Source organism: Condylostylus longicornis, unplaced genomic scaffold, assembly GCF_029603195.1.
Source record: "Condylostylus longicornis isolate FDR11 unplaced genomic scaffold, ASM2960319v2 ptg000030l, whole genome shotgun sequence".
NCBI classification, from domain to species: Eukaryota; Metazoa; Arthropoda; class Insecta; order Diptera; family Dolichopodidae; genus Condylostylus; species Condylostylus longicornis.
Genome location: NW_026577999.1, coordinates 9,835,356 through 9,856,661, shown reverse-complemented (window position 1 = coordinate 9,856,661; position 21,306 = coordinate 9,835,356). Strand labels below are relative to the sequence as shown.

At 23.0% G+C, this 21,306-nt stretch overlaps 1 protein-coding gene across 7 annotated transcripts in view; it reads right to left on the bottom strand.

Annotated features, from left to right (window-relative positions):
* LOC129607982 (protein groucho) overlaps nt 1-21,306 on the bottom strand; it is a 124,983-nt gene that overhangs the window by 66,589 nt on the left and 37,088 nt on the right. The window contains exons 1-2 of one of the 7 annotated variants that reach the window (XM_055519266.1): nt 15,460-15,542; nt 13,310-13,756 (exon numbers count right to left, since the gene is read on the bottom strand). The exons of the other annotated variants lie outside the window; for them this stretch is intronic. Coding sequence (XP_055375241.1) covers nt 13,310-13,324 — 15 coding nt within the window. The 5' untranslated portion in view covers nt 13,325-13,756; nt 15,460-15,542. Of the gene's footprint in view, nt 1-13,309; nt 13,757-15,459; nt 15,543-21,306 lie in introns of those variants that run through there. 7 annotated transcript variants of the gene reach the window in all.

The following is a 21,306-nucleotide window of genomic DNA, read 5'->3' as shown; positions in this document are numbered from 1 at the left end:
AGTTTTCGCACTCGAATTGAAATTTTTTTTAATTTAAATAACCTAAGCCTTAGAAGTCCGGAATACTGTTAATCAGACTCAAAGAAAAGTGGTGGCAAATTTCAACAAAAATTTTGAGTATTTTTTGGCTACAATAATTGCAATAATTTAAATTTCATGACAAAATTATATTTATTTTTATTGAAAGAAGGCAATATAGCTAGGAAGCTATGGTAAGAATTGCCCTGCACTGTTAGGTACCCATCAGAAGAAGTACCAAGTAAAATTGTAGCAAATGCGCTCTGAAAATTTTCCAAAAGCCAATTTAATTGTTTTTAGAATCATGTCCCATGGCAATATCATTGCTTTCTCAATATTTGTTTGAACATTAAGCTGCACACTATAGGATTTTATTTTATAATAATTTGAGCAATGAATGGTATATGGATCATTCTAAGACGACCAAGCATAACAACTTAAATCTGAATTTTACGAAAGTAAGTAAAAATTAATTATTTATATTTTGATTAAGATATATAGAGATTGTGCAGTTAAGACTTGTAAAATCGTAGGTGTAACATACCGTATATGGAGGCGTAAAGAGATAGAAACTTGGTTCTACATAAAATTCAATTATTTTTTGACAGTGTAATCAATATCTGATCTCGTTTTTGTAACATTTTACTTGTCAAACATATACATATCCAATCAAAATGTTTTTGATTGGATATGTATATGTTTATATATCTTTTAAGAACGGCGTAAATATACATGTAATATGAGTACTTAAATTTTCATAAGATTGTTATAATTTTTCTAAAAAAAATTTAAATTCCTAAGCGTATATAGCAATAATAAATTTAAGTGTTATGATAATTTGTAACTGCATCTATTCCATATATTACAATTACATAAATTATCTATGTGAATACATATATTCAAGTTTCCTATTGTAAATCTTACTGTCTTGGGAATTGATAGCAATAAGAACGACATGAATATAGATGTATGTACATAAGTAGCCTATAAATACATATATTTAAGTTTTATCTATTAAAAAGGAATCGTGAAAACTTTTTCTATTATATATATATATATCAATTGTATATATACCAATATATATCAATATATATAATATGCATATATATCAATTGTATAATTACATTTATAACAATTTCTTCTTATATTGCAACACTTGAATAAGCAACATGTACACTATTATAATTATGGGTAGTTTTATTTCTATAATAATCACCCATAATTTATTGAACGCTCTAAGTATTTAAATCAAAATTAATATATATATATACTTATATACAAATATAATATGTAATAAATGAAAATATGTACGTGTGCATGCTATTATAAATTTTATAAGATAATTAATTTAAATTTCATTTTGAAAATTTTCCTATACAATATTTTTATTTTACATACACACATTACACATATATTTATATATAATTCATATTATACTCTTCTATTCTCACTATATTATTTAATCCTTGAATGCATAAACGTAAATAATTTTTGTAACAAATATCACACATGTTTACATATATGTATATATCTATGTATACGTATTATAATTATGTTGGTTAATATGAGAGTAATTGTAAATATATAGAGTATATAAAATCCATGCATATGTTTATAAATAATATTAAGACATTTGTAAATATACATATTCAAACACATACATATGCATGGATAATTTAGAGTAAACAAAAATTTAATTAAATCAAAATGCTTATATTTATATTGTATGTTAGTGTATATATATATTTTAAAATATTTATTTTTATTTAGAAAATTTTCCAACCCAATTACACCCATTTCCATCTTCATTTTCATTTTTGTTTTTCTTTTTTTTTTTAAATTTTGTTTACCTTTTTTTTTTTTTTTTAATTTTTTAATATTCTCTTTTTCTTCTATAATCCTCTATATTTCTACATTATAAAATTTTATCCTTAATTGTTAATTTTTATACTTATTGCAATTCATTATGCCTTTTATTATTAAATATTCATATGTATGCATAAAATATACACACAAATACACAAATGCATATAATTATTTAAAATTCCAATATAATTATAAATATATATATACTTATGTTGAAAATTATATTGTTTTATAAAATATTTACATACAAGCATGTACTTTATTAGATATATATATATATACATACATATATATATGTATATTACTTCAGGATAACGGTATATATGCATTTTAATATATAATTTTCAATTGTTTTCTTGTTTTTTTTTTGTTTTTTCTATTTTGCTTAATGTAATTGTGAATACATGATAATATTGAAACAAAAGCTTTGAACTTGATTAATGTTAATATTTACCGATTCTTGTCTGTTATCCTTTCCAATAAAGACTACTATATATAGTAAGCATTGTATAACAGTATAGAATTATAATATATACAAAATATAAATGAGTATATAATGTGTGTGCATATTTTAGAATAGTTAGTATTTGTACGTATGCTTGTATATACAACATTAATTCTATTATATAGTAGGTAAAATATAAATTCATCTAATAATGGAAATGTTTATACATTTATATAAAATAATAAATAATATATTATTGTTTTTTTTATTACGATTTGATATTAATTTTAAATGTTAGAAAATTTGATAGAAATTGCAATTTATATAGCAAATGTATAGTTTCCATGTGGTTACCAAATTCGTTTATTAAATGATAGTCAAATTTTTTGTGTAAAATTTTGGTTTTTTAAAAAAAAAAATTGATAAGCATGGAAGGAAAATTTGGGTTATAAATGTTTTTGTAAAATTTCAAGTACAACTCTTTGAATCCGACTCTGACTCTTACTTTGATTCCAACTCTGACTCCGATTCTGGTTTAATCGTTGAGATTGTCTTTTACTCTTATTTTCCTTTATATTTTTTATCTTAGATATTCTAAGATAATATATTTTTCCTATATTATTTGGATATTTTGTTCTAAAACATCGATTGTGCCCCTCTGGGGACGACCCCGGCAGCTTTTCTAGAACATCTCCCTGGGATTCAAATATCTGATAAATTTGAGTAAATTTTCTGGGGAAATATCCCGAAATGAGATGCCTAACAGCGAGAGACTGTTTATCGTTCACCCCACTTTTAAAACGATAACCTAAAAACGTATTGAGCTAACTGAACCAAATTTTTACAATTTGGTTAATTGCAGCACAAACTACACATTTAATGTGTATTTAATGTACGCTGTCATAAAATGTCAGATATAATTTCTTTATATTCTAAAACTTATTCAAACTACATGGAAAACTTTAGTGAAACTGGACTACTACTTGAAAACAATGTTACTTGTAAATGAAACCTACAATTTTATCCGTCACTTAATTCTTTGAAAATAATCATAGAAGTATAACATTTTAGACTCAGTAAACAGTTATAAGTATAACAGTTTTGACTCAGTATAACAGTTATAAGTATAACAGTTTCGACTCAGTATAACAGTTTTAATCAGAACTAGTTTTTTCAAACATTATATATATATATTAAATAAATTTTATAAGGTAAATTATTCCAATTTAAGTAATAAGCAATTATATTTAACAGCTGGTAACGTCGTTTCATATTTTGTAATATAATTTGCATACAATTTTCTTATTAAATATAATATTACTGGTGTATGTACCAACATATATTTTAAAGAAATTTCTTCTTCTAATACGGGTTCTTCTTACCTTACGTTTTAAATAAACTTGATATATGTGCGTATATATAAATAATAAAATACGAGTATTTGCTGCGTTATAGAAAACTGAAATCTATACACTTTTGAATATATATATAAATAAGAATTTTGTATATTTTAGTATGTAAAATGAAAATAATACAATAGTTTTAGAAATCTATAATTCTGAATGAATAATTACTTAAGTGATGTTATACACATATAATATGGTTACAAATCGATGATAATATTTAGAAAATATTAAGAATATGAATGACAAAGAGAACAGGAATGAGAAATGTGTAAATATAAATTCTATTTAGAATTTCTATATATCGAATTGAAATTGAATAATTTTTATCTAAATAGAAAAATATTTATGTATACATACATGTATGTACAATGTCTTAATAAATTGAATCGATTTTAAAATATCATTTGATTTATATTGTATTTCTTCATATTTGTTGGCATAATATATATTCATTCAAAATTATGAATTTATATTTGAAACTTCATAAACTAATCTTTTTGTTACAAAATTTTGTAAGTAAAAGAGGAATGTTAATCATAAAAATAGTAAAAAATTGTAAAATAAAAACAAAATATTGAGGTAATTTCAATAATTATTTAAAATTATTTGATTATCTTTGAATATATGTAATATAATATGTGTCTGAATATAATCAGGAATAAAATTAATAAGATTTGATATTATGTAATAATGAAATTATAGAAAATAATTTTCAAATTAATTATTTTAAAAATTCATTTATTTTATTATGTCATTTTAGATTTTTATTTGAGAGACAAAATTGAACCATATACTATGTTAGAATATTAGAAAATTTGAACATTCTTTTAATATTTACTCCTGAAGACTAATGACTTAAAATTTCTCATAAACCGTCTATATCTTTACTGTTGAGTTGTAAATAATCTGCAATCCTTAAAAAATGAATTTTCAATTTGTTCAGAAAATTTTAACAAAAATTTATAATCTTCAATTCTAACATTTCCTATATTACCCACACGTTTTTTATACTATATTTAAATAAATTAATTTACATCAATTGTACACCCCATTGGCAGCTCTATACACTGCACATGATATAAGTATTTTAACTCCATTTTTATATATTTATAATATTTTTTGATTGATATATGCAGGTAAAATATAATAGATTTAACAATAAACCAAAGTATTATTATTATTAAAAAAATATTTCATTTAATTATATTTTCATTTATGTAAATATTTGTAGAACACCATATTATTGTCACTCACTCATACTTCCTATTATTATTTATTATGTTATATATATTGTGAGGTTAAATACTGAATATGTCAAAGGATAAAGTGAATTGTCATTGTGCGAATATTTAAAATTGCGTCTATGATGTGATAATTTTTATATGTTATAAAATATATTAATTGAAAAAAAAATGATTGTTATACAGAATGGAACATAATAATTGTTTTATAGAGAATCAATTAATTTTGGGACAATAAAGCAAAACTAAATTAGACGAGTTATCAATCTCAAAATTCATGAATTAAAATTTTTGATTAAACAAGATTTGAGGTGAACAATAGATTTGATTTAGACGATTTTACTGTCATCAATTTGAACCTTTAACCTACGCAGTAAAATTTTCACACCTCTCTCTCAATTTTTCCGCAAGTACGTATGATAACAATATTAACACTGAGTAAGAGAACATGAAACAATATGCAGTAACAGTGTTTAAATTATTTAAACACTGTTTTAGTTTTTTGATATATATATATTAAACATTGTTTCTTGACTGGTTTAGTAAATAACACCCATATTCGAAAACACGGTGAAACACTAGCTATAACATGAATGATATTGGCATGTTAGCTAAAGCTACATATTCTATATTTATAAACTGCTTTTGACAACTGAAGCAAATCACTGAAATGGGTAACCATTGCTCCTTTGTTGTACATTTGTCTTATTATTCTTTCAGCTTTATAAACTCCTATTCCTCTCTCTTTGTACTCCATTTCATTTACAAATTGGAAACTTTTTTTAGGTAAAAGCTTTACATGTTGTTAAACAAAGAATTAAAAAATGTTTAGTATTCCCTGTCTTTAATTCACTAATACATACAAACCACCAGAACGTTTGCTGTCAGAATTTAAACAATTTAAATTCGGTTTCGTTGGATGACAATTTTAAATTTAAATTATTACTCAAAGAGATATAACTAATATCTTTACAAGTACTGCAGCGTTGTTGAGAATATAAATCTAAAAAGGCTCATTGTCATATAAAATATTGAAAAGAATTAAGTGTTACCTGCACCCAACATTAATAATGACACATAAAACAGAGTGTAGAATGACATTCACAACTAAATTTAGCGTCACCTTGTAAATTCTGTAATTGTTTACTATATCAATATATTACTCGTATGTTATGTGTGTAATATTATAATAGGCTTGTTAAAATTTTATAATAAATATTGTAAACATTGAATTTTTTTTATTTCAAATTTTATATTTTAACTCATTTTATTACATCCATTTATGATTATTGAGTCCTGATGAAAAAACATTATGAAAATTTAGATTTTCTCTAAATCTTGTTAATTTTATGTCCTAAGAGTTATTTACAAAAATAAATTTTTGTTTAAAACAAAAAAAATTTTTATAATCCATTTTATGTTACTTTGTTTTTATTTTTTCATTATTAAGATATATATCTACCTATATGTATGTATATGTATAGTAAATTTATTAATTGTATAAATACATACAATTATACGCTATATACATGCAATACGAGTGGTGTGAAACTTGAATATTATTAAATTGTTTAAGGAATAAGAGTATAAAAAATAAATAAATTTATGAATACATTTGTCATGTATAACACAATAAATGTATATGTGTGTATAGATATTTTAACATTTGCATAAATTATTATATAATCAAATTATGAACATAAATATAAACAGTTGGTAAAATATTTGTTATATGTTTTTTTTTTTTAATAAAATTTCTTTTGCCGACATTTTTCGCTCCCCTTTTTTTGATTTTCTGAATAATTTATTTTACATAAATATATGAAAGCATAAATGAATTATAATTCATGCCCATAGAATATTTTGACGCCTAAATATATACCTATATGTGATAATGTGGATAATACACCGTGAAAATCATATTTTTTAATTGTGTATAAATCTTAATTGCCGTTTACATATTTATTTAAGTTAGATTTGAAGTTTAAATAATATTTGAGTGAAGTACATAGATTAGTGTAAATTTTTCCAAATAACATTCTGACGTATGTAAATATGTTTATCAATGAGATCTAATTTTAGTAGCTAAATTTTGTTCACATCAAATTTATTTTACAATTTAAAAAACTCATTTCGGCCTTTTACGACCTCATTTATAATTTTAATACTTAATAAAACTTAGTTTAACCTTTAACCGAAAAAGTGGTAGTAAAATTAACGCGTTCCGCTTTTCCTTTTATAATTAATTACTTCCTCTAAACACTCTAAAGTTCGCCGGAGTAAATATGTAGTTGAAAATACATATGAAGTGTACCAAGATAAACTTTTCTCCCGATTCTAAAAGCAGTTAAAATTTTAAGTGTTATACAACAAAAATGTTATACGTTAAAAGTGTTATACACATATAGCTTTAAATTTAACTCAATAAATGAAATTCAGACTTTTTGGCTTTCTGTACAATGCTACTGAAAGAAAATTATGTCGGAAATTATTAAAAGAAGAAAACATTCTATTTCTTTTCACAAATATTTTAAAATTTTACAAAAATATGCGCCATAAAATTATAAAATTTATGAAAATGTTTATTTCTTCATTTTATTTTTTATTTTGTGTATATACTCGTATATGTATTTATGTAGAAATAGAATTAAATATTTCAAGGAGAAATATTTTAAATATTTTTTTTTTTAATATTCATAAAAATTTGTAAATATTTTGTATACAAATACGTAACAGACACATTTATAATCAAATACATTATTGTGTACATGTGTAATGTTACCGTATAACAAATATCTTCTTTTAAAATATTTCATTGTATTAAAAACCATTAACATTGTTCCACTTACCATAAACCTAATGGAATATATGTATACATTTCTAACTAAATGAAATAAAAATGTGGAAAAAATACAGTAAATTCTCAATTAATTTAAATTTAAGGAAATTAAGTTGAGAGTAAAATAATTCAACTGTAATATATTCGATTTTAAATTTGCTTTTTTTTTCAAAGAAACCGGAACTAAGAAAGAAAATTGTCTTCCTCTCGCCAGAATGCCAGGGTATAATGAACGCAGAGAGACGTCAATGATCGGTTAATGTTGAAATATGAAATAAAGGCAATATTACCTAATTACTGAACCATCCAAGATGGAAGAAGACAAAGTTTTAACAATTAACCATTTAATTTTTATTTCCTTTAGCCCTTATTCAGCTTATGAATGTTGAACTCGGCTTAATTACAAGTTTTTGAACAGAATTTGATTAATCTACCTTACTAAAACATAAAACCTAAACTATATGTGCAAGTGCAGTAGTAAAATTCAATATAGTACAAATTGAAATAAGTCAATGTTTTATATTCAACACTAGATTTACGGGTATCGACTGTATATCTATTTTTACTGAACTTCGGCTTTTTGATTTCAATACATTTTTTACATGTAAACTGAACTTAAACTTTTATTTTGTTCGTCGCGATAGTCATTGCCTAGTTCTTCGGCCAATTGAAATATAAATTTCTTCCGAGATATTTTTACTACAGTGCTCTCCTTGTATAATATCCAGGAATTGATGGCTGGTTATTTTGCTAGATTTGAAATAATTAATCGTAAATTAGGTAACCCGTCAAATTGACGGGTTCCGTAAATCTAATGTTAAAGCAAAAATTCAAATGGTTCTCTTGTGAAAAATATTAACGAATTACTGTCCTATCGTATCAGGTATATTGTACATACATACGACTATATACCCTTTTATTATAAACATTCGTATAAAAGCACTTGTGTTTTAATATCAACATATCAAAACTATTTTCGCACTTGATTGTCGTCGTCAAGTATTGTGAAAATATGAGACCAACCCATTTGCATTAAATAAGTGAATCAAAGGAACAAGTGTTTTCGTTTTCTTTTTTTCTTACATTTTTAACTGCAAAGTATTATTATTGTTTTACTTTTTCTTTATAAACATATTATATTTTTTATATTTTTCTTGCAAAAATAAAGAAAAATTTTACCAACCTGAAATCATAAAGGTGGAGATATAACTAGACATAAAACTACATGGCAACAGCTTTTCAATTTGTTGTTCTTTGCAAAGGTAAAAAAAAAAAATTTGTTTAAGAGTATAAGAGAGGTAAGGAAAACAAAGAATAAGTATAAAACTTATACGAAACTACGAGTTGTAAAGTAAAATTGTGCAAATGTATATTTTATGTTTTAATACGATAATGCAGTGGTGAAAACTTAACACATTGTTGAAAATTAGCAGCAAATTCCATGAATGAAAAACTAAAATTTTACAAAAAGAGAGTGAGGCCTTGACTAACAGGAGAAGACGGTCAGGTAAAAATTTCGGACAGATTAATTTATTCCGTTAGAGTAACATCGAACGATAATAAGTAAATCAATTTGTTCGCAGTGTACAATACAATACAACACCATTATAAGAGAGAAATGGATAATTTACTTATATAAACTGGAAACTAAACTTAGAAATATATCAAAGTCCGTTAAATGTATGCCATAAATTTTGTCTTGCCCTAAAAATATGTAATAATTCCTACATGAATTTATAATTGCAAGCTTTCAAAATTAAGAAAGTAAAATTTATTTCTTCACCACTGACCATCATATACAGAAATTATTATAGTTGTGTATTCAGACACATCCACATAGTTGGAGGGTAACAATAACTTTATTTTGTTTATTTCACTTCTTTTAACATATTGTTATTGTAAAAATTATACTTTTAGGTAAGAAAATGCATTTTCTTTATTGTCAGGAATAAGAACAATAAGAGAATAAGAGAATATAGTGAGTGGATGGTTGTGTAGTTGTTGTCATATTATTACGGTATTTTCTTTTTATTTGAATCTTATTGTGAATGGTTTTTTTTTTCTCTCTTTGTAATTATTATTGTTATTTTTTTTTATTCTATTTCACCTCATTTTTTTTCGTTTTTGGTTTTTTTTCTTTTCTTTTCATTTTTGCATTGTATAAAAAAGTTTGCGAAAAGAAAATCTTTTCCGTTTCTGTTTTTTGCTCTTATTTATATTTTTTATTTTAAAGAGAAAGAGAGAAAAAAGGAAAAACTTAGGAAGTTCAAGAAAAAGGATTCACATTTTTTTTTCTTCATCAAAATATTTTTTTTTTTCTGTTTTTTCTTTTAGTTTATTGTTTTATTCTGTGTATAAATTCTCCTTGTTTAACGAAACGACCTGAGAAAAGAATAGTGTGGTGAAATTAGTGATTGGGAAAAAGTATCAAAGTTGACTACACAAACCTAAAATTTTTGATGATTAAATAAGGCTCTTGTCTGTGTTAAATTGAGCAGTCAATGTATTTTTTAGAGTATTTGGAGCAATTTGCGCAGGGAAACTAATCATTTAAGAGGCTGGTTAAGATGTAACATTAAAAAAATACTTCTTTTTGTTTCAGAAAAGAGAGTTATACGGATAAATAGAGAGACTCCATTAGGGATCTACCTGAACACGTGCGTAGAATACCCACGTTCGAATATACGCATAAGGTAACTGAAATGAACAAACCTAGTACAGTCTGATATTTATTGTTAAAAATTTGTTTATATTTAATTTTTAATTTTTAAAATTAAAAAATTGACAATAATACTGTAAATTGACAATAGCAAATCAATTTGAAAAAAAAAAATTACCTAAGCGTTGTCAAAATGAGACTTTCCAATTCGTTTTGTAGGGGCGTTGCTGATTTAAGTCACTTGATTTAAAACGTACGGGTATATGAACCTTATGACACAGGTGACCATTTAGAAAATGAGAAAATATCATGTTGTATGTTGAGAATATCAACTCGTATAGTTGAAATTTCAAGTGATTTTCATGTGTACCTCGTTTTATCCAAAAAAAAAATATACCAAATTTTTATCCTAATCGTGTTTCTTTATTATCTAGCTTTCTTGGCTCACTTTCAATTCACTTTCAAATCAGAATTCTCCAATTTTCTAATGGATATTTCCTTTTTACCCATAAAGTTACTCATTTTTCAATCGAAATTTTTCATTTTTTCTTAAATTACCTACTGAACGTCTCACCTTCAAAAACAAATTGAATAAATTTTGTGTATATTTTAAAAAAAAATTATTTTTCTCACTCAAAAATTACATTACACAAATATATCATATTTACTCACTTTTTACTCCCTTGGAGAGTAAAATAGGGTAATAGACGATCATGCTCTTTTCTGAAGATCACAACTTCATGTTTAATATATTTTGGGAAAAAATCAGAAAATCCAATCAAGAAGAATGAGCATTTGCTCTCAATTAGGCTATAAAATTTCTTGTCAAATGATGGTGAAAACAAGTTCAACTCAATTACAAGCGCGTAATAACTGTTTCGTGCTTTAGTTTCATTTTAAAACGGAGTACAACTGCTCCATATTTTTAGTTGTTTCAGACTTTATTTAACTTTATTTTTTTTTTGTTTCAAGGTGTTTTTCTTATATATATATATATAAAATAATAAAAACAATAGCAACGGTAAGCAACAAATTTAAAAAATTATTAAGTTGAAGATAGAGAAAAGAAGTGAAAAAAAAGAAAAGAATTGAAAACTTTCTTTACTTTTTTTTTCATTTTATTTTATTTTGTTTTGTTTGGGTGTGTGTTTTTTAAACTTTTAAAAAATTTCATGAAATGGAAAAGAAACAGAAAATAAATAAAAGAAAACATTATGGAAGAAGAGCTATAAGATGAGTGGTCTTATCTTTTTAAAACAATAATTTTGTTTTAAGGTTATTTTCTTTTCTTATGCTTTTTCTCCTGTTTTTCTTTTGGTAAATTGTGGTAGATTTACCCATCTCTTTATATTTCTTATAGTTTATAGTGCTGCTGCTACAATTATTTTTATTTTTTTTTGTTAAACAGTTAAATTTACCAATTGTTAAGAAAAAACATTACAATATTGCAAGCATGAATTACATTTTTCTTTCTTTTTGTTTTTGATATCCTTTTGTTCTTGTTTTAACCTCAATTTAAATTATTTATAATAGTTTCTTTTAAAAAATTTTTTGTATCATTCTTTTACAGTTCTAAAATTTAATTTGTTTTTTTTTTTTTTAATTTGCAAAATGAATGCTAGGTGTATGTAAATATTTATGAAATTATGAATTTAAAAAAAAAGTTATTTTCGTTGATTTGTGTGCAGCCAACAGAAGAGAAATAAATAAAATATTCTTTATTAACTAAGATTGATAAATTTTCTTAATTTGGTAAGTTTTTAATTTGTTTTTACACTTTGCAAAGCATTACTAAATTGCAAGGTGTTAAGAATTTTTATGTTATTTAATTTGTTCTTATATTTTCAGAATTCCAAATTGTTTTTGTATTCTTAGTCATAATTTGTTTTGTATTATCAATAATTAACAATAAGTAAGTCACAATTTTCATTCAAAGAAGAAGTAAATCTTTGGAAGATTCCCATTTAAAATGGAAGTTTGTCCACTACTTAAATTATCATCAGGCTTTACATATAAGTTACATATATAATAATGCTATTAATATACACATTCCACTCATATTCTGTTAGTCACCTTTAATCACTTGAAGCGATGGGAATTTCACGTTCCGAAATTGATTACACTCCGAAAATTACAAAATTTTTGAATAAGAACCTATCAAGTCAAGTGATTCGACTAATATAGTGTGGGTGATTATCATGGCAACTGAAAATTTAATATAACTGCTCTGTTAGATAAAAAAACTACATTCAAGCTTACACGTTACTCGTAATTTACTTAAAGTTAAATTGTTTTTTAAAATGTTTAAAATGTAAAGTGAAATAAAATAAAGCAAAACATAATTATTATTTAATGGATAATATTGAGATTTTTCCGAGTACAAATAATCATAACTTCTAATTAACGGAACTACAAATTGGAGAACCAAGAAAACACAATATTAATTAAATAGACAGTCTATGAATAAAGGACCAATTGTAGTTCTGGTAATGGGAAATCTACAATATTCGAAAATTGTAATTCCGGCAAAATACAATTGAAATTTTTGCATTCTTATTTTTATAAGCGTGAGAAATCAAAAACAAAATATAAAAAATTGGTTAAGCATTTTAAGTCGAAGTAAGATGTTTTGGTTTAAGGCTATGAGTTTCCGATGTATTGCAAAAACTTTTCTATAAATATTTTGGCTTAAAACCTCAGATACAATTGAATTTCTTTGAGTTTTTTTTTATTAAATAAATTTAGGAATTCAAAATTTATTAAAATTAACAAATAATTTTTTATATTAAAATTGTAAAAATTTCAAAAATAAATTTTTATTTTCACAAATTTTACCTTTTTGACATTCATTGTTATCCAAATTTTGTATCCTGTTTAATTTTAATTTTCTATAATCGTAAATAGCAATTTTTCAGTTTTATGAGTGTTTTTCCTAGTTTCTTTTTTTATTTTTTAAAGAATTTTCCTGGTTTTTACAGATTCTTTTATTTTTTTACATATTTTAAATAATTGTTATTAATTTATTTAAGAATTATTGTGAATTTAAGAATTTTAATGCAATTTCGGTTCGCAATTTCTAATAATTTAAATTCGTTGATGTAAAATCTGTTTTTATTTTTATTTTTTAATAATTTTTCAATAATTTGGCACAATTTATTTAATTAATATTTTTTTTTTGACTTTTAAATGTCAGTTGACTCAGTAAAATTTTAATTATTATTTCTTGTAAATTTTAAAATTTTTAATAAATTCTTTACAAATTTTTGTTTTACAATTTTTAAACTGTGGACATGAAAATAAGAAAGAAAACAGAACAAAAAATAATGTTATTATTGAAAATTTCTTGAAAACTAAAAATATTGCATACATTTTGGCGCAACTAAAAACTAATTACAGTAAAAAATATTGTATTATATTAAGAATTTTGTTTAAAATCTATTTAAAGATAAAAATTAAATGTTTTAAGTCTTTAAAGTTAAAACATAAACAGTTATGCTTGTTTATTTTATTAAAATCTTGGCAGTTCTCGGAGGAAGTTAAAATGATTAGATTTAGGACAATTAATCATAAAACAAAATGCATTTATACATGTAATTTAAATGTATTATACGTTAGATGGATCAATGGTGTTGTGGAATGTACACAACATCAAAAACTAAAGAAAACTTGTAATTAATTATAATTGTTATTTGTAAAGGGATTTTAAATGTAAAACAAATTGGAAAGAAAACCATACTAGAATTAAACAGAAATATGCCTTAATCGAAAATAATTATTACGATCAACTTAAGCTCTTAATTTGTTGTTTGGATTTTTGAAATTGTAAATTTTTATAATTTTTTTCATAATGCATAGACGAAATTAAGGTATTTGAATTAAATCTCAACAGACTATTGATTTGACTATGAAAAATTTGGATTTTTTAAAATGAAATTTAAAATTCTAAGCAAATTTATTTTACAAACACAATTGATTATTTTTAAATTAGTCACAATTTCGAAAATTAATTTAATTAATCTTCAACAGTTCTAAATTGTAAATTATAGTTTTTTTCTAGTTAGAATCAAATAATTATAAAATTAAATTTGTTAAATAACACTTAATTATTTTATTGTTCACAGAAATTCAAAAATTAAAATGTAATTCAAATTTATTCTTCATAAATTATGAGGTTTTGAGTCAAAAATTTTTGAAATCAGAATATTTTTAAAAGTAATCCTTTGCAGTCATTTTTTATTTCTTAAAATTTCCTTTTAAAAATCTTGGTTATTTTCTCATTCTTAAATAAAATTCCCTCTTTTTCTCGAGATTTTTTTATTACTTAAAATCACTTTAAATTTAGAAATAAAGGTAAAAACTACTCATTTTGAGTTTTTCAATATACAAAAATAGTTTAAGACCACTTATTTCTTAGACTATTGTACAAATATATCCAAAATTTATTCTTTATTTACGATTTTTAGAAAAACACTTTAAATTTACACAAAACACCCTAAGAACTCTCAAAATTTCTTTAAGAAAATTTAAAAGAAAAAAAAACACAAATATGAAAATTTTTTTAATGAAAAACTAAACAAAGCCAAGTACTTTAATAATTTCCTTTTTTATCACTTTTAATTATTTCAAATAGAATTTTCCCAAAAAAAAAATAAAATAAATAAATTTCTTTGATAATTTTCAAGCACCTTCTTCCTTTAAATATTTGTTTGAACCTTAATTTTTTTTTTAATTCAAAAATTAGCAACAAGAGAAATTTTCACTTTTTCCACTTTTCCTTTTCTATTAAATACTTTAAAATACCAAAAAAAAAATCCGCTTTTAACTTTCTTTTTAAATATGAAAAATTTTTAAGAAATTTTAATAACAAAATCTTAAAGACAAAACCAACAACAAATCACAAAAAATCGATTTTTCCGACGGCAAATACCAACACAATTTTTGTGAAACAACAAAAATATCCTTCCAATATAGCAAAAAAAAATTACTTTATTTTTTTTTTATTTTATAATTTATTATTGTATTCCTCGACCGATAAAATTTCCAACATTTCTTTTGACATATAAATTCCCACAATAAATGACACAAAGAACAAGAGGAGCTCACAATATAAAACGACACAAAATAAAAACAAAAAAAAAATTTATCTATATTTGCTTATATACAAAAATATTTTGTTTATATATATATATATATATATGTATATGTATAAATATCAGTAGATATATAAATAAACAGAACAAGGAGCAAAAATTTATGACTTTTCTATTAGCAAGTTTGTTAGTTCATTATAAAAAGCGAACCAGAAAATAAAAATAAAAAAAAAATTGATATGAAAAAAAAAAAAATTCTACACCACCTTTTTATCCTTTTTATACTTTAAGCGATAAATGTATTTTTATGTATGTATGTATATTTATAAACGTATAAAATACTCTTGAGCTACAAATAGAGAAAACAGAAAGCGAATAAAAAATAAAAACAAAAAATAATTTCCTATATAGAGAGCGTCTCAACAGTACATTTAAAAATCTCAAATATTCTCTTGAATGAAACAAAAAAAAATATTATATATTGAGAAACAAAACGAAGAAAACTCTTATAACAGAAGTAAAAGCAACTGACAAGTAAAAAAAAAAGAGAAGCACAAAAAGAGAGGGAAAACGCACCAAATAAACAATTTTGTTGTTAAATTACTGAAATTTTTAGGTGAATTATTGTTGATTTACTAATGTAAAGTTGTTATACTTAATGTTATAAAGTTAATTTTCTCCTTAAAAAAGAAGTGTATAACAATATTAAAGATATTATTTGGTAAAATGTTTATTATGGTAGTAGTTTTATACAGAAGGAACATAAACTCTCAATTATGAGATTAAAAGCTTAAAATTCTTATACTTTTTAGGGTCATACTAAGAAATTGGTTCATATGCTTTTTGAGCTGATCTTATAGTTTTCTTAAATTCACATTAAGCTAGAGCACCATTAGGAATCCACATTTGAAAACATCAGCAACCGATCACTCGCAAAAACAATTTCTCATAACAATATTCCACAGAAATTTTCAAAATTAATAAGATTTTAACACCTTCTGTTATTTCAGTCCTTTTAACTAAACAACATATTACAACATGCTATACACTATACCAATTTAGAGAGTATTATACGACAATAAAAAGAGTATGCATTTAATAAATATTTTAAGGCAAATAGGAACAAAACAAGACAACATTATTGCACTCAATTCACAAATGAGAATAATTTTGAAAAAGAAAAAATGTTAGAGAATAAAAATTTAAATATTTAGAGATTCTTAATCATCAAAAACAATATTCTAAAAAATATACTTATACAAATTAAGAAAAATAAACAAAAATAAATTTATGTCCTTATTTCTCCTTTTATCTTTTATATTATTATTGTCTGAATTTTTCTCTCTTTTTACAACGACATATTATGCTCGTATACTATGTAAATGTTTTATCGCCATGTTAATAATCTGTCTATTTAAAATTCTCTGTAGATATAATAAATTTCTTATACTCGTAATATTTTTATAATCATTTAATTTAAGTCAGTTCAATATAAAGACAATAATTATAAAAGTTAAAATTAAAAAATAAAACATAAAATTGTTTCTCTCAATATAACAAAATAATGAAAAAAAAAATACTCTATAATCTTTTGACACTCTATTCTTTACATATTTAACAATATAATCTTTAAATTTTTCTCTTCTCTGTCTCGAGCACTATAGCAATTTTTATAAAATATAGTAAACTGCAAATTTATTTCTAGTCTAAGTCTAATATACTCATCATATACGAGTTTTGTTTTTTCTCATATTTTCTTAAGAGTAAATTTAGTATTTGACTACTTGTGTTATACGCCTAAAATAAAATTTTCTCAATTAATAATTTTTATAAAGAGAATTTAAATTAAATGAGTCAAAGTCAAATATACTATATACTTACTCTCTTTTTAATGTTAATATTGAAAAAGAAAAAAACGGAAAAATCAAAATCTTTTACTTATTTTATGAGTCGATCAAATAAAATAAATTAAAGAGAATGTAGAGAGGAAAAAAACAAAGTAAAATATGAAATGTTTTTTCTCTCAAATATTTTATATGTACAATAATTTGTTATTTTGTGTTTTGTGTGAAGAAAAAAGAAGGCACAACATTAAAATTAAGAGAGCAAAAAAAAATTATTTTGATTTTCCTTCTCTGCGCAAGAGCGTACATTTAGATACAAATTTATGAACTCTCTCTGTAAAATTTTATATTGAGACAGAAGAAAGTGTTATGATGGGAAAAAAGGAAAGTACTATAGATATGTACAAGGAATTAAAAGGAAACAAAAAAAAAGAATAAAATAACAGACTAAATAACTTAAAAAGGATTGAGAATGAGAAAAATAAAGATGAAAAAAATTTTTTTTTTTGTTTTTGAATTTTTGATTTCGATTTTTTTTTCTTTGTTTTTTTATTATTGAGATTCCAAAAATCTAGAAAATGTTATTTCATTGTACAAAATAAGAAAAATAAAATCAAATATTAGTATGAATGTAGTATATATGTATACAATATATTCTCATGTTATGTATATGTGGTATTAGTAAGGTAGAGAGCAACAAAAATGAGAAAAAAAGAGAACAAAACATTTGGAATATAAACAAGAGCTTTATAAGTGCAATTATAAGTACTTGATTTTTCTATTTTTGTGTTTTTTTTTTTGTTTGTTTACTATTACGTTTTTTGTTTTTCTTTTTTTTTTTTGTACATATTTGATTTTTATTGTGTTCTGTTTTAATTTTTCTTGTAAAATTATTTTACAGACAACCATGAAGAGAGGGTTTTTTTTTTTGTGTATAATTATCATTAAAGATAACTTCTGTTAAGGATAACTTGTGTATATGGGGCAATAATAAAATTAAGAAGTCTTAAATAGGTAGTATAATATTTTCTATACCAATATTATAACCACCATTAAATATAAATATATATATTTAGGTGTGTATGTGTGTATTGAATGTATCATTAATATGTATATTATGTATGGTTTTTAATAGAGATTTTATGTATGGATGTTGAATTGAGTTATGCATATAGAGATATTTTTATTGTACATATACATATACCATAATATGGTATACATATTATGTATATATGTATCGCATGTCATACTAAAAATGTTTTCTTATGTCAGGCATGTTGTATATAAAAAAAAATATCGATAAATTTTATATTATACGATTATTATATTAGATTTGAATATATATGTATGTATATGAATATAATTATATGGATCAAATTAGAAAATAAGAAAGAGAAGAACAAGAAAAAAAAATAATATAGAACAAAGTAAGAATATTTTTGTTATTGTGGTTATTATTATTGTTGTTGTTTTTGTTGCTTCTTCTTATTACATTTTCCTTTTCTTATTTTGTTGTTGTTTTTGTAGAAAATTGCCATTTTCTTTATTATTTTTTGGTTCGTTTTTTTTTTGTTGGTATATTATTATGGTGTTGTTTTTTTTTTTTTTTTTTTTGGATAATTTGGTTTATAGAAAATATAATAATGAGTAAGAGATTCGGTCGTGATGGTTTTTTTTCTTTCATTTATTTTTGTTATTTTGGTTGTGGAGTAAATAATAGTGATGGGTGATGTTTATATAGCACGTGACAGGAATGTTAAATTCAAATTAATACATAATCATTTTATACATACAATAGAAATTATGTTGACACAAACATATATACAGTGGCATACATGTATATACGCATACAATTATTATATATCTACATATATAATAGATTTTTTTGTGTCGGAAAATAAATGTTATAAAATACAAGGCGAAACAAGCAAAAAAAATTTAAAGAGAAAAAAAACCAATTTTTTTTTCGTTATTTTTATTTTTGTTATACTTTGGGTGAAAATTTAATGACAAACAATAGAAAAACACAAAATACAAGAAAAAAAATTGAGGATGAAAATAAAACGGTATAATTATATGTAGACACGTTTTCGGTTAAAGTGTATTTGTTTATACATATATATATTGTATGTGCATATGTATATATATAAATATATATGGACTGAGTGTTGAAATTAATTTTTGAATTTCGAACTTTTCAAACAAAGAAAAAATAAAAAAAAAAAAAAATTTCAACTTTCTATAATGAAAAGGGTGTAGAAGTTTTGTAAACACGAAAGAAATGACGGTCGGACAGAGTGCCTTTAATAAGCACTTTTTTTTAAATTTTATTGGAAAAGTGCTTAAAACATAGACGGGGTTAAATTTCGGAACCGGATTTTGAGACAAAATCAAATTTAAAATTAAAAACAAAACTAGAGAACAAGTTTAAATATCCAAATTTTCGGACTAACTCTCCTGAAACTGAAAATATTTTATTTATTCGGATTTCGGATTAAAGAAATGGTTTACAAAATTGCACAATTCCGTTCAACATATAAGTAGATACACGAAAGCATTTTACACAAAAGAAAAACTATTTTCGTATTTTCATGTATCAAATTTTTGCATACTTTTAGGGAGAAATATTGAAATATTTGCTATATAACGTAATTAATTGCATTTATTAATACCTAACTGTTAAAATTTCAAATTTATACACAATTGATAGTCAAATAAAAAATACGATAATGTAAAAACGATACTTGAGAAAAAAAGAGAATTCAAGGTAAGCGTTAAGGCCTGTATACTCTGTACTCCAAATTCATTCTATATTATATAATAAATTTTCTGTAATATATTATTGAAAAATTATACAGAACATTTTGTATAATTTGCCATTTAAATAATTTTATTATATACAATATTATATTTTTTATTTATAATACATTAATTTATTGTTATAATAATATATTATACAATCATGTACGAATATATATATATATAGACATAAGACCTCTTATAGGGTTAAATTTAATTAAATGAACATGTATAATTATTAACAATATGAGTTTTCTGTTTTTTCTTCTTTTATCTTTTGTTATTTCATGTTATTAATATTATATTATTGTTATTATTATTGTTAACTAATCAAAGTAAATATTTTTAGGTTTATGTATAACACATATATAGTACACACATTTATACACAAACACGTGAGTATATAAAATAAATATAGAATTTTGTTTTTTCTCTCCCCATCTCTCTTTCATATAAACTTTTGTGTTCATTGTGAGAGACAAGTGATAAATATTATATTAGGTAATAAATAAAGAATATTTTTTTTTTATTTCTGAAATTAATGTTTGGGGAGTATATTGTTGGGTTTTTTTTTCTGTTAAAAAGAAATAAAACATTTTTCTTAATTATTATTTTTTATTAAAAAATTTTTATTGATTTATCACTTTAGTTTATTTTTAAGATTTTTTTGATATTAAATATGTGATTTTGTCTTTAACATTGTGCCATGTTGCGTGGAATACCCTCTAATTAGCATATTTTCAAAATGCAATTTGTATAACTGGAATGAAATTTTCATAGCAATAACCGCATTTATCCATCAAAAAATTACTACAAGCAGCTTGATAATACCAGTTCCATAAAACGACAATGAAATTCTGGAAATTTACACGTAAATTACTAATAAACTGTTTTTAGTGTCTCATGTTTTAGTGTTTCGGTCTTGTAATATAGTCAGTTAATAAAATTTGATTAGGAATTAAATTCAAATTATTTTGAATTAAAATTTATTCTTACATAAAATTGTTATAACAGTATAACTCGCGAGTATAAATAATTGATAAAATTTTGTAATTCAATTGTTTTTGGATCAGCGACTAAATTATTGTTTAATAAAATC